This window comes from Lygodium microphyllum, chromosome 17 (assembly GCF_053477565.2).
Source record: "Lygodium microphyllum isolate KBCC chromosome 17, Lygodium_microphyllum_v1.1.10, whole genome shotgun sequence".
NCBI classification, from domain to species: domain Eukaryota; kingdom Viridiplantae; phylum Streptophyta; class Polypodiopsida; order Schizaeales; family Lygodiaceae; genus Lygodium; species Lygodium microphyllum.
In genome coordinates this window covers 43644836-43671322 of record NC_141151.1, presented here as the reverse complement: position 1 = coordinate 43671322, position 26487 = coordinate 43644836, and the positions used below count along the sequence as shown (strand labels likewise).

Here is a 26487-nt window from a genome sequence, read left to right as displayed (position 1 = left end):
CATATTCACATGTACTATTCAACTCAAAATTTTATATATATACACAATATTCAACTCAAAACTTATAACATGTTTATAAATATATATATTCATTTGAAGGCAAGTATATACTCTTGGTCATAAAAACATGATAAACCCATTCAAAAGACAAATAAAAACACTATGAACACCAAAAAGAATATCAAAAGATCTCCCAATTTTCGAAATGGTAGATCATCCCATCTTTATTATATCTTTTTCAACTTGGTCATCCCATCTTTATTATATCTTTTTCAACTTTTATTAGTTAACAAGACTTTTGAAACTACCAAAACAAATCAGACTTTGAAAACTTCGATTAAAAAGAAGAGAATCATGAAATAAACTCTACTATCTCCGAAGCAAAGGAGACAAAAATATTATATTCTTGTATTCGTGGCCAACTCTCTTTGATTCTTTTCTAAATCTAAGGATTAACCAAAGTGCATATTGGCATGTGAGGAACATGTGTACAAGGATGTGGACACTAGGTCAAGTACAAGAGGGTTACACTAACGCATGTGGGCACGGATGCACCTACTTACTAGGGTTTCAGCTAAGGACTGTGGCATACACTATGCTAAATGCAAGTGTGTGTGTGTGAGGTATGGAAGGGTGCAGTGATATGTATGTGTATACACAGCTAAGTACAAAGGGTATGCACTCTAGATGCACTGATACACGTGCACAATGGTGTACACAAGGAGTGTGCATGCTAATCAACTAATGTTCTTGAATAATCCAGTAAAGCCTAGTAAGCCTATCCACAATACAATTGGTGTGGAAGGAGGTATCTTGAATAATCCAGTAAAGCCTAGTAAGCCTATCCACAATACAATTGGTGTGGAAGGAGGTATGCAAAGTAATGGCATCATACATAAAACTTCACCGTTCTTTGAGTAGATGCTTCAAGTGTCTACACAGAGTTAAGGGCTTTACAAAGACATCTATATGCCCCATATACCCACCCCTCTGTACATGAGCAAGAAGACACCCTCTGTACATGAGCAAGAAGGCATATTGCTCCACCTGAACGTCACCTTATGCCAAGTCTCATGGGTGATGTTACAAAATGGTGTGGCCGGTCAAGGTGGTGTCCCAAAATCAGTAAACAAACTGTCAGGGTTCGTGTAAGCACTCAATGAATCAGGAATGTCATCCATGGCTTCTAATTCACCATATCCAAAAGCACTACATGAGTCCAGGCCTTCAAGCAGTCGAGAATCGAATGCTCCTGTGAAAGACAAAGCCTCGCAAGCATTTAGAGAACTACCATCTCTGCCTTGTTCAGAGCAAACTCGATATAAATCACAGGCTTGGTCTGCTACTGCGGCTGCATTATCTGGAGGTAAGGTGTTACTCTCAGCTTCATCAGCTTCAACCTCCTTTCTTGCGCGCTTGCGCGCTGCTCTCTGGGGCTTGGATGTGCTAAGCTTTATTAACGTGTAGCCTTTACATTTGTCATAGAATTCTCCTTTGACAATGCAATATTCAACCATACTAAAGGTGTCCTCCATGCTGATTCCAGAACTGGTCCTTTTCTTCCCCTGCAGTTTCGTATATCTGAAATACTTCTTGCTTGCCTCAGCAACCACGCTTGCCTCAGCAACCACGCTTGCCTGCCTGCCTTGTTGCTTCCAGTGATACTCCTCCTTCGTAGTTAGCTCTCTTTTCTGCTCCTTGTTGCCCTTGTAGAGACATCGAGCGATGAGAAAGCAGCACCCGTCCACTGCATTCAGAATCCATGGAAATGCTAGCACTTCAGCTTGAATGTATTCACAGCTCATCTGCACTACAGTATGCTCTGATCTTGTTTGCATGGCATAAACATACTGTCTAGTAGGAAAAGCTTACGCTCAGTGCAGTGTTCAACAGCCTCTGTTTACCTTGGTACTGCTGAAGCACCTCCCATGGATGTTTGGTGTAAAAATCTTCCATTACATTGATGCCCTTGGGTGTCATTCCGAACGCTGCAAGATCAATCAGTGCCTTGATGAGGGACTCCTCTGAAGGTTCACATCGATAAAAGCCCTGCTTATCATCAAAAAGTGCAGGGTATGTAAGAGTCAAGGCGTGCATCGATCATCTATTACTCCTCGCTGCTATGGCACAACAACTTCAACACAGTTAACTTCTATAGATCTGGGACCTTTTTCCACCTAATCCCGTGCCAGACAATGATGTTTAATCTATCAGAGAAGAATCTGTCATGTATCATCTTCTTCCAAAAAAAAAAACGGCCTGTCCTGGATGTCTTTAGAGTGTCAGGGTTGAGACTCAAGAGCTGTATAGCAGCACAGTAGCGTGGAAAAGGATGAGGGATGTTTTCTAGTTAGTTAAGCTCTGGTGCAAAGAGGATTTGCCAACTCCCAAGACCATCAAGCAGCAAGAATTAGATAAATCCTCACCCGGATAACAGAGCATAAGTTCATGGCTGTACGAGGGTAAGGCTAGGATGAAATTGAGAGATCAAGTGCAGCACTCGATCAACAGTATTCGACAGGAAACATGAGAGGAAGAAATGCGAGAAGATCAAAGAGGTCTACCTTTATGTACAGGAGGAAATTGTAACACAATCGAAGGGCCCGGTCAAGCATGACCTATAAGGAGAAATGCACAGAGGTGTAGCCTTACATACAGTAAGACATTGCAACAGGCTCACAAAGCTCCAGTTTATACCTCATCAGAAGTGCTGAGCTGAGGCGGTGGCGCTGGTGCCTGCAAGATATTGCGAAGGGCGAGGCGCTTCTGGTATTCTTGGCAGTGCGTCCATCCACAGTAGGGATGAGCATGGAAGGCCTCGTTGCGTTCATTGACATCGACGAAGACATGCCGCGTGCATTCGGGGCGGAGCTTGCAGATCTGGTCGGGCACAAGGCTGCGGTAGAAGGCTGCGAGCCATTCAAGGTAATGGCGGCGGGAGCACCAGGTATGGCCGGGGTAGGCGGGCTTCGAGCACGAGGACAAGGAGCAGAGGCCCTCAGACTGGCGCCGTGAGAACTCTTCGAGGAGCTGTGTTTGCTGGGCCAGTGTGCGGGGGCTTGCTGATGTATTGCTGATGAGATGGTACCGTTGGGCCATGATCAGGATGTGGTGGAGCTCCCCACAGGCAACCCGGTTCCGGGCGGAGATGGGCTTGTCGCAGCCGCGGAGCTCACATGCAGCTCCCATGGTGAGGCCCTGATGCTGCAGCATCCTTCGCTTCTCTGGGCTTTGCCTGACTCAGTCAAGAGAGGAGAAGCAAGCTTGATCTCTGAGTGAGAGAGAGAGAGAGAGAGGCTGTGTGATCAGGAATGGGGACTCGGGAGTATGGCCCGTGGGTTTGGAGGGGTGTTTATGGGTCGGATTGTGAGTGATTGTGACGGCGGACTCCGCATCAGGAAGAGAATAAAAGAAAGAGTCGCCCTACCAGCACTCCCATGGCATTTTCTCCTTTTCATTGAAAAGCAAGAGAGAAGGAGTTGTAAACTTCCAGGGCATCTTTCGTCCGTAAGAACTGCTGACGATGATGGAGCTCCACAAGAGTGTGAAATAGAGATATAGATAGAGAAAGACAAGAGGATGAGAGGGAAGACATTATGTATCTGATGCCTCAATAGCTCTCTTGTCAACACCATCATATTGCCTTAACACTTATTAACACATAATGAATGAGTGTGCATATCTATAGTCACAAATAATGAGAGTAAGATGGACGGGTAGCCATTTCGGAAAAAAAAAAGTGTCCGTCACCAATGATGTGTCATGTTTTTATGGGCCGCGAAATTCTCGGATGCTGGACACTTTTGGGCAGGGGATCTCCCTCGTCCTAAAAATCGTCCATGCCCAACAAACTAGACGACAAATTATATGCACTAAATCCCTCCTTTTATGTAAAGTTTCCAGCAATTTAGTGTGTAAACGTAATATAGGACGGATTGCATGTTGCACCAACCGTCCGGGGTAGTGTGTACATAAAGGCCAATGTGTCTTCAAGGAAATCAAAACAATATAAAAATATAAAAGTATATGTGAGGTACCCTGACCCAATGCCCATCAACTCTCGCAGTCTGCAAACTTCTCAAAAAATAGACTCTTAGTGGCAATGTCTGTATGGTTTTCATCCATATGCACTTTAACCAGCCCAATGCACTTGTCCTCAAACACCTAACAAATGGCATTGTAAGCCTATGCAAGGTTGGATACTACATCAAGTGTGGAAGGAAAGACAACAAACACAAGGTCGGTCACTACTCCAAGTGCAGAAGTGAAGGTGGCAAGTGTAACAAGCTCAAAAGAAATTAAAACTCAAGGCACAATAGGAAGCAAGAGATCAAGGAGAGCACTACCAAGAGTTATGCAAGAAAAAGAAAGCTACAAATTGTAAAAACTAAAATTATTTTGAAGCACCAATTACTCTGGACATTGTGGAAGCATTAAATGTAAACATCTTGTATCTCTAAATAATTATTGTAAAATTTTTCTTGTGCATTATGCTCTCTTCATGCAACTTGTAAATAAAAACAGCACATGTATAAAAGCGACATAACCAATGGCAAGCATGCAAAATAACTTGACAATGGGATCAAAAAAGTGAAATTGGATGTGGGCACCCAAAGTTAAATGGACTGCCCTATTGTAAAATGTGTTCGCTCATATTTAAAGTAGTAAAATTAATCAAAGGAGCATTCCAGTGTTGTGCAAATTGAATGAAGCTTATCTTTTTCTAGTATCCACTTCTCTGTTGAGCTTTTGCGCATATCACAGCTTACAAAAATAAGTCATGTGTACTTTAAAGTATTTGAGACCTACAGGCAGCCCTCTCTACATGCTTTATGTTTATTTCTCATCCATCTATTCTCTTTTCTTATCACGACTTGAACTTAGAGAGAGAGAGAGAGAGAGAGAGAGAGAGAGAGAGAGAGAGAGAGAGAGAGAGAGAGAGAGAAACAAGCAAAGTAGTCAACTCCCACTGCATGTACACACTCATGGGTACAAGAGATGTGGAGCTCACTAATACATTGCATGAGATCAGCGAAGCTTGGAAGCTCATTGATGCTTCAAGACTATAACTACTCGATGAGATCTCACACTTTGTCTACTTCTCTTTGTCATGGCTTGATAGCTTCACTAGACCATAGATTCCATGGTTGGATAGGTACGAGGGATAAGTATGGTTAGGAAACTCATAGTGTGAGAGGCTATGAGTAACAAAGGATCAAGAGTGTGTGGAGCAATACACATACATCCATTTGGGTACAACACACTTGTAGTCACAAGCTATTTTTTCGTTTTGTTATTGAGACCCAATAATAGGGCATTGATCTATTAATCATCCTTGATGTCCACAAGACAAATACATTGTACACTAACAAGATGGGGTTTCTCGCTAGGATATAAGCATTAGTGGAAACCTTGGGTGATAGTGTAGAAAGAATAAAAACTCAGGCAACTAATTCATGGTTTATTGTTGAGTGGAATAAATTAATTGCTAGGATAACTTAATCTTTACATTAGGAAATTTCTCTTTTACCTCTTTTAAAAAATCCCTAAAAATAGCTTTTACTACTTGTCTGACACTCATGGGATGCATGCATGTTGACAGACTTGACAATCAAGTTTTTTTTTTTGTGTATGTGTCAAAGTGAAAAATCAATGAATTCTCTATTTTCTTTGAGTATTTTTTGAAATTTTATTGAATTTTGCACCACGGATTCATGAAAAACAAAGGACAAGCTACCTGGTCACAACTACTTGGTTAAAACCTAGACTAGGTGTTGTGCTACACGAGCTTAACATATGGGGACATTGGGCACACCCTTATTCCTTCAAGAGCTGTGACACATGAGAATCAATGACCACCTCTCACATAGCCTCTCACACACAAATGCAAGCGTTCATTTGTAATGAGTAGTATGGCCTTCCTTCAAGAAATGAAGAATGTGTTTTGTACAATCCATGATCCAAGTGAGTACTCCGTTGACTCTCAACCCCTTATGACCTCCTCATGCAAAAGAGAAGCATGGACACAGCAAGAGAGAGTGCTTGGTGAGTAGAGCTTCATCCTTCACTCTCAATCTCACTTACTCTCTCACAATGAAAATAGGAAGGCAAGTGCACAAAGTTTGCACACACATGAATAGCTTGTTCTATTCATTCTCATCCTTTTATACATGATTTCTAGTGTTATGGTTTCCCCATCACTCTTGGGAATCCATGCCGCTTTAGGGGCTCAAGACCGATCATCTCTCATTGCATACTTTTCCGATGGTGAGAACGAACTAGAATCTTTGTGGTTTTGCCACGGGAGCCTATGTTATCATTACAACTTGCACGGGATCAAGGCCGCCTTGTGGATTTAAATGACTAATCAATACAATTATTACAACCTCTTGGCAATTGGAATATGCAAGTGCTTCATGCACATTATGTTGTGGTGAATAATCTAAAGGTTAACCCAAAAAATTAGGCTCCTTCTTGTGCTTGCTTACACATTGTATTCTACGGACTTCTTGTAGTTAACATTATCCCCCTCCTAGATAAGTGCTAGTCCCATGGCACTCTCTATCTTAGGTGGCATGCTTTAGCTTGCATCAAAGATGTAGATGCCACGGACCACCATGTGTTATCCCTGGTAGAGTTCTTTAGATTGTTGATGGGGTAGAAGCTTCCAATTGTAAGGTAAGCTTTTGTTGCAATGGTTGTTAACATACACGGATCTAGAGCTATGCTAGCTATGGCGGACGGAGGTTATAAACATAAAACATGATTGAGATAGAGAATTATAACTCAAGTGAATTAGGTTCCAAGATAGATTAACTTGGACTCATAAACACAATCTTGAGTGACTCAACTTGATAGTACCATTACATTGAAATGAGTGTCAAGTACATGCTTATATAGCTTTTTGTGTAATACCACTTTTCCTCTCTGTGCTTATGGGATTTTAGACATTTTTTCCTAGAGCATACATCATTTTCTCTCTCTCATACAAAGTCACTTATGGGGAGCCTCTTTTAGGCATACATCCAGCCTCTACGAGTGTACATGCAAGCATCATTTGCTATTCTCAACACCCCCCCTCAAATGATGAGTCTCTATCCTTGCTGGCTTTTGGCCCCCCCTGCATGTAAACATGGCCCAGGGGACTAGCTTTGGCAACCTAGTCAAGTTAAGGCTTAAAACTTTACATCATGGTAGGGTTTCTACAAAATCCACTTTGGGAAACAAGATTCACTAAGGGAGATCCATTATGGAAAATTCTTTGTTTGTTAGCAGCGGAAATTTCTTTATCTTCTTCTTTGTTTGTTTGTTAGCAGCGGAAATTTCTTTATCTTCTTCTTGCTTCTTTGGCAACCTCTTGGTTTTCATGCCCTCGTCCCTTTTGTTGATGCATGGTACTTTTCTTTTAGTCTTCTTAACATTGTCGTTTTGTTTCATGCTTTTGTGGTTGCTTTGCTTGACAAGCTCTTTTTTGACATACATGTCATAGATTTTGGGATACATGATCTGTTGGATTTATTTGGCTTGGGCTCATGGCTCATCATTACATTCGTATTGATTGTTTGAGCGTGGTGTAAAGAACTCATTTTGAATGTGGGAAGGACTTACCGCGAGTATACTCGGGCAGTGTCTAATCCCTTTTTACAAGTGCTTTGACAGATATTGAGAAAGGCACACAATGCTAGTGTCTAAAGACACTCGATGGCAAAATGGTTAATCACTTGGATGTCAAGAATGAAATACAAAACATTGTGATATGAACGAGATTTACAACTTCAAGTGTGAAAGAGAAGGTGTGAAAGGACTTTAAGACTAGGGCTTAACCTTAGTATTAGCCTAAAGGTGAGTATCGAGAGAGAGAGAGAGAGAGAGAGAGAGGGAGAGAGGGAGAGAGAGAGAGAGAGAGAGAGAGAGAGAGAGAGAGAGAGAGAGAGAGAGAGAGAGAGAGAGAGAGAGAGAGAGAGAGAGAGAGAGAGAGAGAGAGTATGGCTACAAAATGGGTACATTCCTTTCCTGTGCCCTCGTATCTTCATAGCCAATTCTGGTCGATCATCACATCAACCATTCTCATGGAGCTCGATGCAAAGCTTCTATCCCCTCTCATTTTCTCCGCAAGCTCCGTTTGGTTGATCATTCTCAGCCATCAATTAGCACAACAGGCAGTCGCTATAGGAGAAGTTTGCGCTGTGTGGCAGTCACCGGAGGATCTAGAAGAGATGTAGAGAAGCTGATAGCCAAAACTCAGCACCGTCGACCTAGCTCCTAAATCTCATCTACTTGTGAGGTACTCGAGATGTTCATCTTGCCTCTATGATGCTTTGCTCTATCTAGGAAGACATCCTTTTGTGCTAACTGCAGCTTTGACAAAGCATTGGAGTTCATCATGTGTTTTGAATACTTTTCTCTATTGGGGATAAAAGCCCCTTGTGCTGGCTAGAGCTTTTGTAAAGCGTTGGACTAGCCCTTTGGTTTTTATGCCCTATAGTTCAGCAGGACGTTGAGTTTGCTTTTCTGAGAATGGCATGGTCCTAGATCTTAGCAAACGCATCCTTGACGGCCGCCTTTAGCCTTCTTTGAAGTTGGCACTGTAGTTCCTCTCTAGCTTTCTTTGAAGTATAGCTATGCCAAAGGGAAATCATCTACCTTAAGGTAATAGATACATCCTTCAGCCAAGCTAAGTTACCCTTAAGCCCTTAACAAATGCAAATCCTTCAGCCAAGCTAAGTTACCCTTAAGCCCTTAACAAATGCAAATCCTTCAAACAAGCTAAGTTACCCTTAAGACCTTCCACTTCCCTACGAGAGAGAGAGAGAGAGAGAGAGAGAGAGAGAGAGAGAGAGAGAGAGAGAGAGAGAGAGAGAGAGAGAGAGAGAGAGAGAGAGAGAGAGAGAGAGAGAGAGAGAGAGAGAGAGAGAGGAGGTTGCTTCTCCACCCTCTTTCTCTCTTCTTTCAAATGATAGCTTGAGAAAAAATTAGGCCTAAGGTGGATTTTAAGTGAAGAGAAGGATGAGAAAGATATGAGATGAAGAGTAAGCCTAAGGTATGGATATGGCAAAGGGCCTTAAGGTAGGTTCAACTCCTACTATCCATTCATAATAAAACATGGCTAAAGAAGGATTCTACTCTAATGAAGCTAGTCATAGCTCACCATAACTCTGATACCATGTTAACAGACACAGATCTAGAGCTATGCTAGCTATGGTGGACGGAGGTTATAAACATAAAACATGATTGAGATAGAGAATTATAACTCAAGTGAATTAGGTTCCAAGATAGATTAACTTGGACTCATAAACACAATCTTGAGTGACTCAACCTGATAGTACCATTACATTGAAATGAGTGTCAAGTACATGATTATATACCTTTTTGGGTAGTATCACTTTTCCTCTCTGTGCTTATGGGATTTTAGACATCTTGTCCTAGAGCATACATCATTGTCTCTCTCTCATACAAAGCCACTTATGGGCAGCCTCTTTTAGGCATACATGTAGCCTATACCGGCGTACATGCAAGCATCATTTGCTATTCTCAACAATGGTGGTAGGTGTCTTGGTTTACTGAAGTTGGTGGCTATTCTTTGGGATTCTTTTGGTGGGTTTCGATAATGATTATTCTCTTGGTAAGTTCTCATGGTGAGTCAAAGGTTGAAAATATTTGGATGGAAGGTCTTGAAGAACAACTAATTGCACATTGATCCTTGGACTCCTCAGTACCTGCAATTGAAAAACGTTTTGTGTAATATCTCTATGGGGGATAGTGCTAGTCTTCTTGTCGTGCACAAAACAGATTTTGTCGATTTGGGAGACAAGTCAAACCCCAAGTAAACTTGAAGTGTTGTCTCGATATTGCATGAGTGCAGGTGAATACTTAGATACTACTTAGTTAGAAGAGAGCCATGTTGGCTCCTTGTAGTAGCAGTGTTGTTGATTAAGAGAAGGGAAAAAGTGTTATGGCTAACTAAAATTACACTTGAAGGAGACCATTATTTATTGAATAAGATGTATCATAGTAGAATGGCATGAGAATAAGAGTCTCCATTAATGTAGTTGCTTCCAATGAGATTGAAGAGATTGGTCTCTTCTTCCAACGCTTTTTTACCTTGCTTTGTTAGGGGCATTGATGTGGTACAAAGAAGGAAATGTGTGAGTGACCTAGGGTGGTAGGTCTAACCATAGGCAAGGCATGCTTCTGAGGTATGTTGTGCCCTTGATGTGCCTTGAGTGAGTATTGGGGGAATAAACAAAAGGACTAGGGGATTAGGGATGGAGCTGATTGACCAAGGTCATCGGGATATACCTAATTTGAGAACCCCTAGCTACAGTGCAATGATTGTGCATGCATTTGTTTATTTTTATTTTTTTTATTTTATTTTTGAAAAATACAACAATGTTATACAATGGGGCTTTCAATCGTACAAAAGGGATAGCAGATTTTTTAGAACTCCAAAAGTTGAGAACGATTACTTCTTGAGAAAGTAGATTTGTTTGATCTTCAAGCCTTGATTTAAAGCTGTGAAGAACCTATGGTTGATGAAGAGTTAGAAGTTTGAGAGATGGTTGAAATTCTTGGATGGACGTTGCTCTTCATGCTAGAATGGTAGACAGCTTGAGGTGGTAGCAGGTGAGATTTGTTCGATGAAATTGGATCCTTAGTATCCACCTTCTTCTTGTGTTCCCTTAAACTTTGTTGAGAATCCTATATGTCCAAGTCTTTAGTCATTTAGGTCTTCCATAACTCATTGACTATGCTACTTCTTTGTCGCTACTTTAAGCATATTACTCGCCACCTATTTGTCTACATTCACTTGATAAAATTTTTAAAATTGTTGTTTACATCACTTACCCATGTCAAGATTGTGGGAGAGAAGGAAGGAGTCTCACTTGTAGCTTTCTTGCTTGCACAATGGGGGAATACGCACAAAGGTGGAGGCTGAAAACAATTTTCCTCTCTTAGTTGTGTAAGTCAAAAGAACTCTCATACAAAGAAATAGAAGAACCCTATATATGGGTCTCAAACCAAACTCAAATAACTAAGGTGGCATACTAACTGAGCCACGAACTAGAGTAGATAAGGATAGCTGTCATCTAGCTATTATTCATGGGCAGTGTACCAACCGCATCTGCACAACTGACAAGTTGGTGACATAAATACACAACGGTCACCCTGGCATATCACGAGTGGAGCTCGATATCTCAACACTCCCCCTCGAGCTCAATCCCAATTCCTGCACACCAAGCAGGTCTCTAAACTTGCGCAGCTTCTCTACGCCCAATGCCTTCGTGAATATGTCAGCTACCTGATCCTCTGTGCTGACATAAACTAGATCAATAAGACCTAGTAAAACCCTCTCCCGCACATAGTGATAATGCACCTCAATGTGCTTTGTTCTAGCATGATAGACTGGGTTATTTGCCAAGTGTATACTACTCATGTTGTCACAATAAATGACAACTGACCCATCTGTAGGTTGATGCATATCATAAAGTAGCTTATGCAACCAAGCTACCTCACATGCAGCCATTGCTGCACTCTTGTACTCAGCCTCTGTGCTCGACAAGGCAACTGTAGGCTGTTTCTTGCTGCTCCAAGTGATTGCAGCACTCCCAAAAGAGAACACATATCCACAGGTAGATCGTCTATCAAAAATGCTACCAGCCCAATCAGCATCAGTGTATCCATGCAACTGTATCTGAACCCCAGTCTCATAAAATAGTCCATACTGCAATGTGGACTTCACATACCCGAGTATGCATCTAGCCGCATCCAAATGCAGTTTCCTTGGAGCCTGCATAAACTGACTTACCAATCCAACAACATAGCTCAAATCTGGCCTGGTAATAGTCATATAAATCAAACTTCCTACTATGTGTCTGTACATAGTAGGGTCTTCCAGAAGCTCACCTGCATCTGCGCTCAGCTTCACATTCTGCTCCAAAGGAAATGAAATAGGCTTACAGCCTGTCATCCCATATTTGGACAGCATGTCCAATCCATACTACCTCTGCAAGAGCTGTATCCCACTTGGTGATCTAATCACCTCAATGCCCAAGAAATAACGCAGCTCTCCCAAATCCTTCATCTCAAACTTCTGCTTCAATAGCATTTTCACATGAAGGATATCTTCATCACTGCCACCTATCATAATCAAATCATCAACATAAATGACAAGTAGCATAATACCTTTCTCTGTTTTTCTCACATAAAGTGAGAATTCTGCCTTGGAAATCTGAAAGCCAATAGTGACAAGATACTGTCCTATCTTGTCAGACCATGCTCTAGGTACTTGCTTCAAGCCATACAAGGCTTTCTTCAACCTGCAAACAAACTCAGGATGAACCGCATGCACATAACCTGGTGGCTGCTCCATATAGACCTCTTCTTGCAAGTCACCATGCAAGAAGGCATTCTTTACATCCATCTGATGTAAAGACCATTCCTTTGATGCAGCCATAGCAATGACTACTCTTACTGTTGCCATCCTTGTAACCGGACTAAACGTTTCTTCATAGTAAATGCCATATGTTTGTGCATACCCCTTGACTACTAATATTGCCTTGTATCTGTTCACAGAACCATTTGCATTGTGCTTCACCTTATAAACCCACTTACAACCAATTGCATTCTTACCTTTAGGCAAAGGTACCAATTCCCATGTAGCATTTGCTTCCAAGGCATCCATTTCTTCATCCATGGCTTTCTCCCATTTTTCTTTTCCCATGGCTTGCTCAAAAGAAGTGGGTTCTGGTTCCTATATCACTTTGACCATATATGCATAGTGAATGGCTGTAAATCCATCATATTTCAGCCTATCCACAGGATACCTAACTCTGGTAGACCTGCGCAAAGTAGGTTCACTCCCAGGTACTCTCAAAACATCCCTGGTCTTCCTTAATCCAGGTGTAACAATAGAAGGAATACCCAACTCATCATCCATGCTCTGCTCTGAGCCACTGGATTCACCATCCACATAAGAGTGACCTGCATTCACATCAAACATGGGCTGATCTACCTTCTCTTTTCCTTTTCGTGATACCTGTATACCACTATCTACATTGCTTTGAGAAGATTCTCCTGATCTCAATCTTCCTGTCCATGGCGAAGAATGTGAACCACTGCTAGAAGACGTTCCAGGTCCACTAATATTTTGTGACTGCTGCTGTGAATTCTGTGCAGCATTACCATTTTGTGCATCTACATCATCAATCACATTTACTGGTTTATACCAGCTATTCATCTCATAAAAAATAACATCTCTGCTCACTGTAAACTTACGAGTAGAAGGGTTATAGCATCTATACCCTTTCTGCTGTAGAGAGTAACGAATAAAGATGCACTTCTCAGCTTTTGGATCCAACTTGGATCTCAACTCATCTGGCACATGAACATAGGCAATGCAACCAAAAATCTTCAAATGAGAAATATCTGGTTTCCTACCAGTATACCTCTCCTCTGGAGTCATCCCATGTATTGCTGCAGTGGGAGTCCTGTTCATTATGTAGACTGCTGTAGCAACTGCCTCAGCCCAATAAAAATCTGGCAGGTCTTTTTCATTGAGCATGGCATGAGATACCTCTCCAGTATGCCTGTTTTTCCTTTCTGCAATTCCATTTTGTTGTGGGGTATGACTGCATGAATATTGCTGCTTTATGCCATGCTCCTATAGGAACCTTGCAAACTCATTTGAGAGGTACTCTCCCCCTCCATCTGACCTTAGGCATTTTATTTGCAGGCCTGTTTCTTTTTCAACCATAGCTTTAAGAGTTTTGAAATGCCCAAAAACTTCACTTTTCTTTTTCATAAAATACACCCAAACTTTTCTGCTATAGTCATCAATAAAAGTGACAAAATAATGACAGCCTCCAAGAGATGCAGCTTTAGTAGTCCACACATCAGAGTGGATTAATTCCAATAGCTTCTTACTCTCTTGAACATGTCTAGGAAATGGTTTCCTTGCCTGTTTTCCAAATTGACAGGCTTCACATATCTTATGCATTTCTGCAACCTTGAATTTAGGCAATCCTGCAACAATATTTTGGGCCTGCATTGATTTAAGTCACTGTACATTAACATGACCAATGCGTTTATGCCAGATATCAATATCTGCAACTACACCGGTCCCATGTGCAAACATTGCTGCGCTCAATTCAGGCATGTCTGTATCCAACGTAAACATTCTGCCCTTCTTCTTTCCTTTTGCTATCAAGCGACCTTTATTTTTCATATCCTCAACAAAGCATCCATGAGGATTAAATCTGACGTGCAAGCCCTGCTCAACCATTTGACCAACAGAAACCAGATTCTTGGTGATATTCGGGACATGAAATACATCGGACATGTATTTCTTTTTCCCATCCTGCATAGACAAATGAATTTTTCCAATCTGCACAATAGGATGTGCAGTATCATCACCAGTCTCCACAAATCCTGGTTTTTCCATTTTCCTTGCATCCTCCATCCATTCTGCATGACTTGTCATGTGGTTTGATGTACCTGAGTCAACATACCATACATCATTGCTTTCTTCTGCACTTGTCACATAATTGTTCATGTGTTGCACCATAAACAAATGCTCATTTCTGTCATCGCCCTGTCTACTAGAAGATGCATAATTCCCTTGTTGCAATTTTCCATTCATGATGTCATTTTGCTTTTTATAGCAGTCTTTAGCCATATGACCCATTTTACCACAGTAGTAGCATTCAACATTACTGTTTGCATTTTGGCCTCTTTGCCATCCACCATGACCTCTTTGGCTCCCCTTGCCTCTAGAGTTACCACGTCCTCCTCCATAGGACTGGTTTTCTTGAGTTTACTGCATATTCCGATTTCTTCCACGGCCTCCAGATCGGCCTCCTCTACCTCTATCTCTACCTCTTCCAGCATTTGAGTAGAAGACAGCTTCCTTTGAAGTTCCTCCTGAAGCAGATGCACCACCATTTCTCTACTCCTCAGAAATTAGAAGAGCAATCAACTCCTCAAAATCAGGAAATCTTTCATGAACTGAAATGGATGTCCGAAACTGTGCATAATCCTTTCCTAGACCATTCAAGGTCACAGAAACTAAATCATCATCTTCCACTGGCGACCCAATGGAAGCAAGTGCATCTGCAATCTTCTTCACCTTCATGTGGTAGTCATTGATGCTCATATTTTCTCTTTGCACATTATGCAACTCTTGCTTGAGCTGCATTTTCCTGGCTTGCGTATTTGTGCTATACATTTTTGACAAAGTATCCCATGCCTCCTTTGGCGTACTTGCATCTTGAATATGCACAATCATAGAGTTTGAAATGCTGATAGACAGCCAATACATAACTTTCCTGGCTCTCTCATGCCATGCCTTCTTTCAAATATGGATTTTTCCCCTTCATCTAGAGTTAGAAATCTCCCAGATCAGAGCTCCCATTGGAGAGAAACAACAACTTTTGTGTGTAGTGGTCCTATGGGGAAGATTGTAGTACCCTTCTATACAGCCATAGAAAGTTGTTTAGAGCTTATTCTTTTTAAAAAAATCGTCATGAAACTTTCTACATAAACTTATAAAGGGCACTCTCCCCTCCATTTTGAATAAAAAATTTCCTTGATCAGAGCTCCCTAGCAAAAGATATATTGGATTTTGTGCTAGAGGGTCTGCTTGGGACAACACTTAGTATAGGAGGACAATGAGGCAAAGAAAAAGTTTAGGAGGAGTTTCAATGTGAAATTAGGGATTCTCTAGCATCAATGAATAGCCCTAGATCTACCCAAGAGGACCATGAGAAGATGTGTAAAGAAATGCCCCTTGAATTGGATCGTTACTCTATGCTTAATCACACATTGTGCCAACATGAGAATCCTCATGCTGAGAGACATAGAGAGATGATGGCCACAATGACTAGGCTGATGGAGCAAATGACCACACTCCTCTCAACATTGGCAGCCCCTAATGTAAGCAAAGGAGCAAGGGTCCAATCTTGACTCCAACCAGCCCCCTCCCTTGGAGACCATGCATGCCCAACAAGGCATCATGGGGAGCAATATATTCCCTTTACGGCACCTATGAGATGGGTGAGCCCTCAACAAGGCATGATGAGCCTATCCTTCCATCCTCTGTTGTGCCAATCCATCTAACCCTTCCTTGGGTTAAGCGACTACTAGAATGATAGCTACGTGCCTGCCAAAAATCATGGACAGCCTAATCCATAAGGTACTTATGGACACCATGACATGCATGGCACTCATGGGCAGCGTGCACATGGTACTTTTGTGTAGCAAGGCCCTAATGTTTAGTTTGGGCAGCATGGGATATATGGGCAGCACGCCCCACATGGTAATCATCGGCAGCAAGGCCCTTATGGACAATTTGGCCAGCATGGCCCTCATGGAAAGCATATGTATGGGCAACATGGACCACATGGAATGTATGGGCAACGAGGCACTAATAAGCTACATGACAAATTCATTCTTACCAAGTTTAATGGACAATCCCCATCCCCAATTGACTTGGAAGAGTGGACCTCTTAGCTGGAGGCTTATTTTGACATCTACCCATGCACCGATGAGGCAAAGATTATTTTTGCCTCTCTTCATTTAGAGGGCTGTGCCCATACGTGATGGCATTACATACAAAAGGAAAATAACTAATTCTGTGATTGGGATGACTTTAAGATACATATGGTGCAAGTATTTGTGTCCCTGGTAGAAAAGGAATGGTTGGCAAGAATATGGTACCAACTTGATCCATGTAATCTCACCGTGCAGGAGTATACAAATCAATTCATGAACTTAACAATGTATGTAGAGGTTGTTAGTAATGATGCCAGGTTACATAAATATATTTATGGGCTAGAACCAAGCCTTTCAGTTGATGTAATGGCTCAAAATCCCTCTAGCATGTTTGAGGCCATATAGTTGGCTGAAAGATATGGCCAAAAGTACTGCAACAATGAATTTATATCCTGGTTTTGGACAGCAAGGAATCCCCATAAGAAAGGGCTAATATGGTGGGGTTTATTACAACACTAACATGCCTAGTGGTAGCCCCAAAATACCTACTTTTTCTACTTTTAATGTTGATAGAAAACAAGGCAATTATCAAACAACAACCACCTCAAAGGGAGATACTAGTATACTGAAAATGAACCACGCAATGCACCAGCCCCAAGTGGTGAGAAATTTATCCCATCAAAAGTGGTTAAGGAAAGAAAAGATAAGGGTTTACGTTTCAAAGTGGGGACAAATATACAGGTGATCATGCTTCTCAATGCCCTTATAGAATAGCCACTGTCAAGTTTCATAGCATATATGTATTGGAAGATTATGAACATGAGGATGAGGACTCAAATGCTATGTCTCCTATGCCCCATGCTAAAAATACTAATTATGAGGAGGACCTTGACCATGAGAAGTTATTTGACTCCTCGAATGGATTCCCCTTTGATCTCAATGGTTGCCTTCCTCATGAGATGGATGGAACTGATCATATGACACCCCCGCATGCCACTAGTTCCAATTGCTCCATATGTCTGGATGCATGGACGGGCTCTAGAAGCCCAAGGACACTACACATACAAGGAAACATAAATGGAAAGCATGTATTTGTTCTTGTTGATAGTGGTAGCATGCATAGCTTTGTAAATAAATCAATCATTGACTCTTTAAGATGCTTTCCCACAAAATTATAGCAGCCCCCTAAGGTACATGTGGGTATAGGCAATGAGGAAATCGGCACTACATATGCTCTAAGGTACCACTCAGCTTGGTTGCAAATTATGAGGCAATTGTGGACTTGATTACACTTGATATGGAACCCATTGATGTTGTCTTGGATTGTGACTGGCTGAAATAATTGGGAGAATTTACCGTAGTTTCTCTTTGATAGCATTATACATGGAATTTGTGATGCATGGACACCTTGTACGCTTAGAGGGGATCGTGGATAATGTAGATTTTTTGCTAATTATAGCAAAGAAACTGAGATAGAAGTTTAAGAGATGCTCACAAATCTTTATCTTGCATTTGAGCAATGATATTTCAAATCAATCCACTAAATTGACCAATAATGAAACCTTGAGAGACCTTTTGGACGAATATAAGGACCTCTTTCAACCACCTATAGCTCTCCCATCCAAAAGGCAAGTTGATCATCCTATTGATTTGGAACCCCACTCGAAATCAATCAATAAGTTGCCTTATAGGCTTTCTAAGTGTGAACAAGAGGCAATTGCCAAGCAGTTAAAGAGCTCATTGAGATGGGGTTTATTGAGCCTATCTCTTCCCCCTATGCATTTGTTGTCTTGTTGGTCAAGAAGAAGGATGGCTCCTTCAAGATGTGTATTGATTACCATGACCTTAACAAGATTACAGTCAAGAATAGGTACCCCATACCTAGATTTGACTGCTTGTTAGATGAGCTCAAGAGACCCCACTACTTCCCTAACATAGGCATGAGGTCTAGCTATCATTGATAAGTTAGCATAACAAATCACTAAGGTAGCAAACAATGAAGTGTTTAATTTAGCTAGATGCAAAGCTTACATTGCTCATATGAGCATACATTTACACTAATATTGGAAAATTGAGGAATGGGCACAAATAGCTCTTGGAAAATCCACAAAGTGAAATGGAATTTAAGTGGTGACTTGAAGGCCTTAAAATGAATGCTTGGGATCTCATGGAGCAATGATAGCACATCTATTCTTGTATAATATGGATGGAATGACCTCCATGTCTTGGTCTAATACAAGAAGCATAAGAGTAGCCCCATCAAGGGATAAAGTAAATAGTGTGACAATGACCCAAAATAGTGGAAGAAATAAGACATAAAGATGTGCACTCTAAGGATTACATGATCCAAATTGGGAGACCATCCTATAGTCTATTGAAAAGAGAGAATATTTGCATATTGTGTGCAAATTCATGGATGTTTATAAACTCATATGTTTAGATTTGGAATATGGTTACTCTATTAAGCTTGTATCACTTTGAGACACATTTATCATGAATGTGAAGGACTCCTTTCAAGAATAGGATTTCATATGAGCCATGTGTAGCTTTAAAAGGATACACAACATTTTGAAAAATTAGGTGGTGTATTAGGTGCTATATCAATGGGAGGGGAAAATGGAAGCTAAATTCTCTCCAACTTTGATTATGTCTACCCAATGAAAATAGGATTTCATATGAGCCATGTGTAGCTTTAAAAGGATACACAACATTTTGAAAAATTAGGTGGTGTATTAGGTGCTATATCAATGGGAGGGGAAAATGGAAGCTAAATTCTCTCCAACTTTGATTATGTCTACCCAATGAAAATTGGGGAATATTGGAAGATACTATGTGAATGTCCAACCAAGGTGGCTAGTAATCCCTTGATAGCAAATGATCTCATGAAGTTTTTGATAGAACTTGATAACCTCATGTAACAACTCTTGAGGCAAAGTAGAAATAGTGTGACCTATTCTTCAAACTTCAAAAGATTTAAAAAAGGCTATAGAAATGATGGTGAAATCTTGGGAAGGAAACTTCACATTTTATTTAGTAAGTTTATTATTGTTTCACTTGACCTCATAAGTTCATTTCCTTATAAATAATGGAGCATACTTTATTGACAATTATGGACCATTGTCAATATGAAACACATAAGGCATGTAGAGTTTGGATGCAAAGCAAAAATACATCACTTTAGAGCCACAACACATTGTGGTGGGCTAATAAAAGCAAAATCCTTTTGTGAAAAGTGTATCATTTTCTATAGAAAACAACTTTTATGTATTAGATCATTAAACAATCCATAACAAATTAAAGAAAACACAAAAGGATATCCAAATTTTACTTATTATGAAGTTTCTTAATAGTAAAATAAGAGTTTGCATAGTAGATGTGATTTTAATCATATTATTTTATAGAAAATCCAATGAAATAACATATTCTACTTGAATGATGATTTTGTATAATATATGCGATTTTATTTTCATTTCTTTGAGTTAGTTAATCAAATAGCCTTCTTCTTTTCCTACATTCTTTTTCCCTATCTTTCTATTTTCCTTCAAAAAAGAATGCATTCCTTTTGTTATGCATATCTTTGTCTCTTACAACCTTGCAATGGGAGATTCTTCTTAAGATTAGTTGCCAATTCATAAGTACTATAGCACAATACATATCCACTTCTTAAACTTTTGCATCTTGGAGCATAGCCAAAATCCTATGTGACAAAAACCTAAATATTTAAGAATAATAATGGTAGGGTTGGCTCATATGAGTATGTTGTATAATAAATCTTCAAAATTTCTAGAGCAAGCGTAGTGGGAAAGTGCACAATCCTACCCAAACTTAGCCCTTGTTCCACAAGAGTGACCTTGAAAATAGTCACAATCATAGACAATACCTTAGAATAAGAGAACCTCAACTCAGTAATTTGAAATGGATAATTTAAGTAGTTGAAGAATTGGTAAAAAAAACACAATAGTGGAACTTGAATTTTTTGAAATCTCATCTTCTAGCAAACTTTTCTTCTCCCCAAGATTGATGGAATCTACCTTTGGTTTCTCCATAGTAGCACTTTTGGCCAATAACAAGTCTCCTTTATATATCCATAAGTTGCTCTTTAGTGGGAAGTTTGTTTGAGTACTCTTGTGATTTCTATTAGAATAAACAAAGAGCTCTAATGGCGTCCAAATAATGTGTGATTTTGGTATCTAGGAAGGAGATTTCTTCACTGGGGTCACCCACAATGTCCTTTTCCTTTTAGCAACACTCTCCACTAATTCCTATACAAAAATTGTGTTCAAGCCCTATAAAATTCTAAGTATCATTAAGCACAAGAATTCCTTCCCAAGTGGGATGTCTTACTACTCCACTTCGGTCTAATTTTCATCTTTTGTCTTTATTGTGTTAAGTTTCTGTGACATTGTCTCCTCCTTTTCAATGGACAAGACTCCCTCCATATCAGTGTCAGCCTATAGCTTGATTTCTCTTGCAACTAGTTTCCAATTGGTGAAATCCAGTTGGGTCTATTGGCTCTTTTTGGTAGGACAAGAAGCACACAAATCCAATATATAATGCACAAAGTTCACAAGTCTATTTATGAAAAATGGAGAACTCTAGTGTCTTTTTAGAGTGTCTAGGAAGCTACTAAGATTTTTCTTTATAGTTCTCCTTTGACTACTTTTCCTTCTTTTGTAAGGAGCTAAATTAGGGATATGGGGTATAATACTTAGTGTCCCATTGACCTAACTATAAATGGTGTAAAGGACACTTATATAATGCATCATTTGAATGATAAAAATTTTCCTATCACCTTCCCAAGCTTCTCTCCTATCCTTTCATGGCTATTGCCCATCTCTCTCTTTCTTTCCTATCATTCTCCATTATTTTCTAGTCTTTCTCTCTCCCCATATTTATCTCTCCTCTACACTCTTTCTCTCACTTTTATAATTTTCTATCTCTTCTTTCTCTCTCCTCTCAAGTCCCTTCATTACAAGTGGTATTAGAGCCCTAGGTTTTTGATCCAACCTAGCCATTTTTTATCTACCCACTTCTCAAAAATTCATTTCAAATAATCTTTTTTCAGAGACAATGTAGGTACAAGACATGGATTTTGACCTAGTAGTGACTTGCAGGACTGCTACAATTAGAAGACACCATAGCTAGAGGCATTTACAAGAGGTTGTGGAAAAATTTAGATAAAAGAGAAGACAACAAGAGCTAGGAGACAACCAAGAATATCTTTGAAATAAGGACCTTTTCACTTTACTTTTCAAGCTTTTCTTTAAGCTTTCATGGAGTACACAATAAAGATCTCTACTTCTCTTCTTCATCCTTGAACCCTACCAATAATGGCTTGGTCTAGGACCTTTTTGGCATCTTAAGAAGCAAGAGGACTACCATTTTCCTTGCCTCATGGATGGACAACCTATGCAGATTGAGAGGTCCCAAAATCTATGTTGGGTACAACAACATGACTGCTCACAAAATGCTACCATAAGCCTACACTATGTCTTCTTACGCTTCTAATGCTTAAGCCTTTGTCTCCTTGACTTCAAAAGCAACTTCTAGACAAAAATTTTGTACTATCACATCATTTAGGATAGCCTCAAAGACTATAGAAATAAGTGTTGTTTATAGTATACGCAAAATCAACAAGAACCTCTAGAACTTACAAGATAGTAGGGCAATACTACATCATTCCTATTCTAGGGATTCGAGTATTTTTTAAACTTGATTTAGTGGCATTGATCAAAAAATGGATAGCATTGTTTCTTTGATTAAGATATTCAAAACTTGAAGAGGAATCATCACTTTGAAGCTCTTAGAGTAGTCTATTATGCAAGTGGCAAGCATTACTACCAAGACATGGCCATCTACACAGAATGAAACATTGAAATAGATGTCTCCCATTATGCAATAATTGCTACTCTTTAATAGTGTCTTGATTAGCTGTTAGTGAATTCTATTGTAACAATAGAGACCTTGAAGAATTTCATCCATACACTTGTCTTCTATATCCTTAACAAAAGCTATGGGAAGCACTAATGCATATGGCCACTTTGCAACAACAACAAATAAGAAAACTACTACCACTACTACTACGACCACGACTATGATGACTATGACTACAACTATGACTACCACACTCTTGTGTTTCTATGTTTCTACCAAAATTAGCCAGATCATCATCTATTCTTGGCCAAAAAGTAAAATAATAATGTTTTGAGCATTGTTCATATTTCTCATTCATCTATATTGGGCTAATTTCTTCTCTCACATGTTTGGTCTATTTTGAGTTGCTTTATTCTTGCCCATATTTTGTCTATCTTGGGTCTCTTTCTTTTGCAGTATGCTTTTTGAACAAATATCTTTCTGCTACTATATTAGTTAGTAAAATCAAACACGAACATGTAGTTAGTGAAATGTGTTAAGAAAATATTACATCTAGCCTTAAAAAAAGTAAAAAATATAATAGTGATACTCACAAGTGGGTCCGCTCTGTCGTGAAGAGTTGCGCACAAGACTTGGTATTTGTGGTATGTTGCGTACTCCGTCTCTTGCTCTCTGTAGGCGCACGACCATAGTCTTTGGTCTACATTGAGCATATCTTCATTTTCATCAATTTCTTTGATTATATCTTCAATCTAAGCATCCAAAATTTTATGCTGAAGGTTGGTCTGCTACAATTCATCATGTGATGTACCTACTATTATCCTTGTCAAAGTATGAGAAAGCATGATGAAAATGTTGTTGTTTTGAATATTGCAAATACTAAAAAAGAGGTGACTGAGAATGCAAACGTTGATGTATTGGTGGCTGAAAACTTAGTTATTTGCAACAATACTCAAAGAAGAGTCATGGAGATTCAACATAATGATGATGATATGTCCAACATTGTAGATGTGTTTCTAGCAGATGCATTGCCTGAGGATATCATAAAAATAGTGGCAAAGGAGGATGCACGGCTTGAGGGTGGTACTCATGCTTTGTTTGTAAATGCAATTGATATATTGGCAATGATTGAAGAGGATGCTTTAACTATGAGCGTAGAAGAAATATTGCCAAGGAGTAAAGATGGTATTTTGAATGTAGATGCATAAGATACAAAAGCAATGATTGAGGATTTAGTTTATGAACGTTACAAATATAATGAAATTTTTACAAGCCAAAGATGACGTATTGCAAAGTGATTCCCAAATGCAAAATAGTGACATAACTATCATGTAGGATACTTCTTTATGGTTACTTGAGACTAGGATTTTATGATGATGATGGAGTAGACAAGGATGTATGCTTTTCTATGCATGATATTGGGGTAATTGTAGCTATGTTTGATGTACCAAAACCAAGTAAACTAATTATAAAAGGGAGGTGGGAAAATCTAATGCTACCTTTTGATCCAACTGGACTTATGGTTTTCATGGATTTGGATGCAAAGGGAGACATGCTATTTAGGCTCTATGTGCTTTTGATGCCCTAGGATCTAGGAACAAACTATTATGGGTGCAAAGGGAGACTTGAAGTTACTTACTTAGAGGTATCGACTCCTTGAGCTCGCATTGGCAAGACTGAGCTCTATGGAGAGCCCCTCCTTTTATAGGTGTTGGAAGGTGGCTAAAGATCTTCTAGAATGTTCCATAATTACATCATTGATGATATAAGCAATGACATGGCATATTTTCTAGAAGCTTCTATGATGACATGGCAAGGGTGGGTTTGTATGGTTGGCTTGAGGATGTTCTACTAAGGGTGCATTCGCATGGGGTGTGGATTCATATGGCATGAGCAAGAATTAATCCATACACTTGATCATGGAATGTCCATGACATCACCCCCTTCTCTATTGATGAGTTACATGAGGAGTGGCTTGGTGGTTTGGTCCAAGTTTTGCTGGATTCCTCTTGTGAAATTCTTAAACTTTGAGAGGTGCTCTTTGGATATATTTGTAGGTTCCCAAGTGCAATCATCTATTTCATATCCTTTCTAGTGAACAAGGTATTCCAATAATTGACCTCATGTAAGACATGCTCAACCTTGAATTCTTCATGATCTTCAATTTGGATAGGTGGAGGTGGATTAGATCTCTCCCTCCTTAGTGGTGAGCTATGGTATGGCTCGAGCAAGGCAACATGAAAGATTGGATGGTGCTTGGGAGTTGGAGTCGGTAAGCAACTGGACATATAATGTTTGTTTTGGTTATGAGGATTTTGGATTTGTTGCTTGAGTTCATGGTGTATATCTACTAGGTGTTGAGCTTTATCTCAAGTGGCATCAGAGCGTTTGAGGTCGAAAGTCTACCACGGGGGTAAGAGACATCAGGGTGAAGGGAGATTTAGGGAGAGGAGTAGATGAAAGAGAAGGGGTTCAAAAGTATCATGAATTCTCTATCAATAGTAGACTTGTCTACTATAGAACGAGGCTGTGTATATCGGCAAGTCAGTCACTTAAGCAGAAAATATTATGGGAAGCTCATGATTCCCCTTTCTCAGGACATCATGGCTATGCCAAAACTCTCAATGCAGTTAGGAAGAGTTACCATTGGGAGAGGCTTAAAGATGACATTCTCAAATATGTCACCGAGTGTTTGTCTTGTCAACGTATCAAAGTCGAACATGTCAAGATGCCGGGGAAGCTGCAACTGCTTGACATTCCCCAAATGAAATGGGAATTCATCAGTATGGATTTTGTTGTTGGCCTACCCCAAGTCCAGGGAGGATACAACTCCATCATGGTTGTGATTGACATGCTGACTAAGGTTGCACACCTTATTCCAGTTAAGACAAACTATAAAGCCTCGGACATTGCAAGATTGTTTATCAAGGAGATATTCAAGCTACATGGGCTACCAAGAAGAATCGTTAGTGATCGTGACTCTCTCTTCACATCACACTTTTGGAGAGCCATCTTTGAAGCCATTGGGACTCAACTCTGTTTTAGCACAGCTTACCATCCCCAAACAGATGGCCAAACAGAGTGAGTCAATCAAGTCATCGAGGACATGCTTAGGGCATACTGCTGTCGTGAGCCAAAAAGGTGGATTCAATACTTGCCTTTGGTTGAATTTGCCTACAATGCTTCTTACCAACAAAGCATTCAGATGACCCCTTTCCAAGCATTGTATGGTCATGACTGCCGAAGTCCCCTAAACTTCTCAGATCCAACCTTGAGGGTTGTGGACCGTACAAGATCCTCAAGTGCCTAGGACCTAATGCTTATAAACTGCAACTCCCTGAGAACCTAAAGGTTCATAATGTATTGCATATCAGCCTATTGAAAAAGTATGTACCTAATCCTAACCATGTACTTGATGACCAACAAGTTGTAATGCCTAGTCAAGGAGTCCTTGAACTAAGTCCTGACAGGATCTTAGATGTTAGGGAGGGACAACTGAGATCCAGAACCTTGAGAGAATGCCTCGTCCAGTTAAAAGACTATCCCGAAGAGGATGCCACTTGGATAGATGAAGGCACTCTCAACCATCAATATCCCCAGCTTATCTCGAGATGAGGACATCTCGATTCCTCCAAGGGGGAGAGAATGTAACATCCCGAAGGCACGCGTGAACTGCCTCAACAAAAAAAAATTTGAATTTGATAAATGACAAAATTTTTTTCCCCTTATCCCCCCCATCCGACTGACGAGTTGGAGGGGGAGGGGAATAGAAGGAGTGAATAAGCTTCTTGGTGGAGCTTGAAGTGAGGGAGAGCCATGCGTGCTACTGCAAAGGGGAGGGAGGAACCTCTCCCTCTCCCTATAAAAATCGTAAAGAGGGGTGGCTGCTGGTATAGGCTGAGGGCTGCCATGAAGACCTTAAGGGGACGAAAGGCTCTGCGCAGAGAGGGAGAGAGTGAAGCTCTGTGAGGGAGGGTAGTTGTGAAGGGAGAACCATGACGCTGGGCGAGGGAGAGTGAGGTGGACATTGCTGTTGGGAGAGGCCGTGAGCTGCACTAGCAGCGGACTCTGGTCGCCATCGAGGAAGATCGCCGCCGCCTGAGTCACACGCCATCCCGAGACACC

At 40.3% G+C, this 26487-nt stretch overlaps 1 protein-coding gene across 1 annotated transcript; it reads right to left on the bottom strand.

The window, feature by feature from the left end:
* Positions 1-872: 872 nt before the first annotated feature.
* LOC148021837 (uncharacterized) lies at positions 873-3530 on the bottom strand. The gene is made up of 3 exons (XM_087697350.1): positions 2698-3530; positions 1905-2049; positions 873-1747 (listed from the first exon to the last, which is right to left on the bottom strand). Exons 1-3 carry the CDS (start codon positions 3211-3213, stop codon positions 1104-1106), a joined length of 1305 nt encoding a protein of 434 aa, XP_087553476.1. The 5' UTR covers positions 3214-3530; the 3' UTR covers positions 873-1103.
* Positions 3531-26487: the final 22957 nt, after the last annotated feature.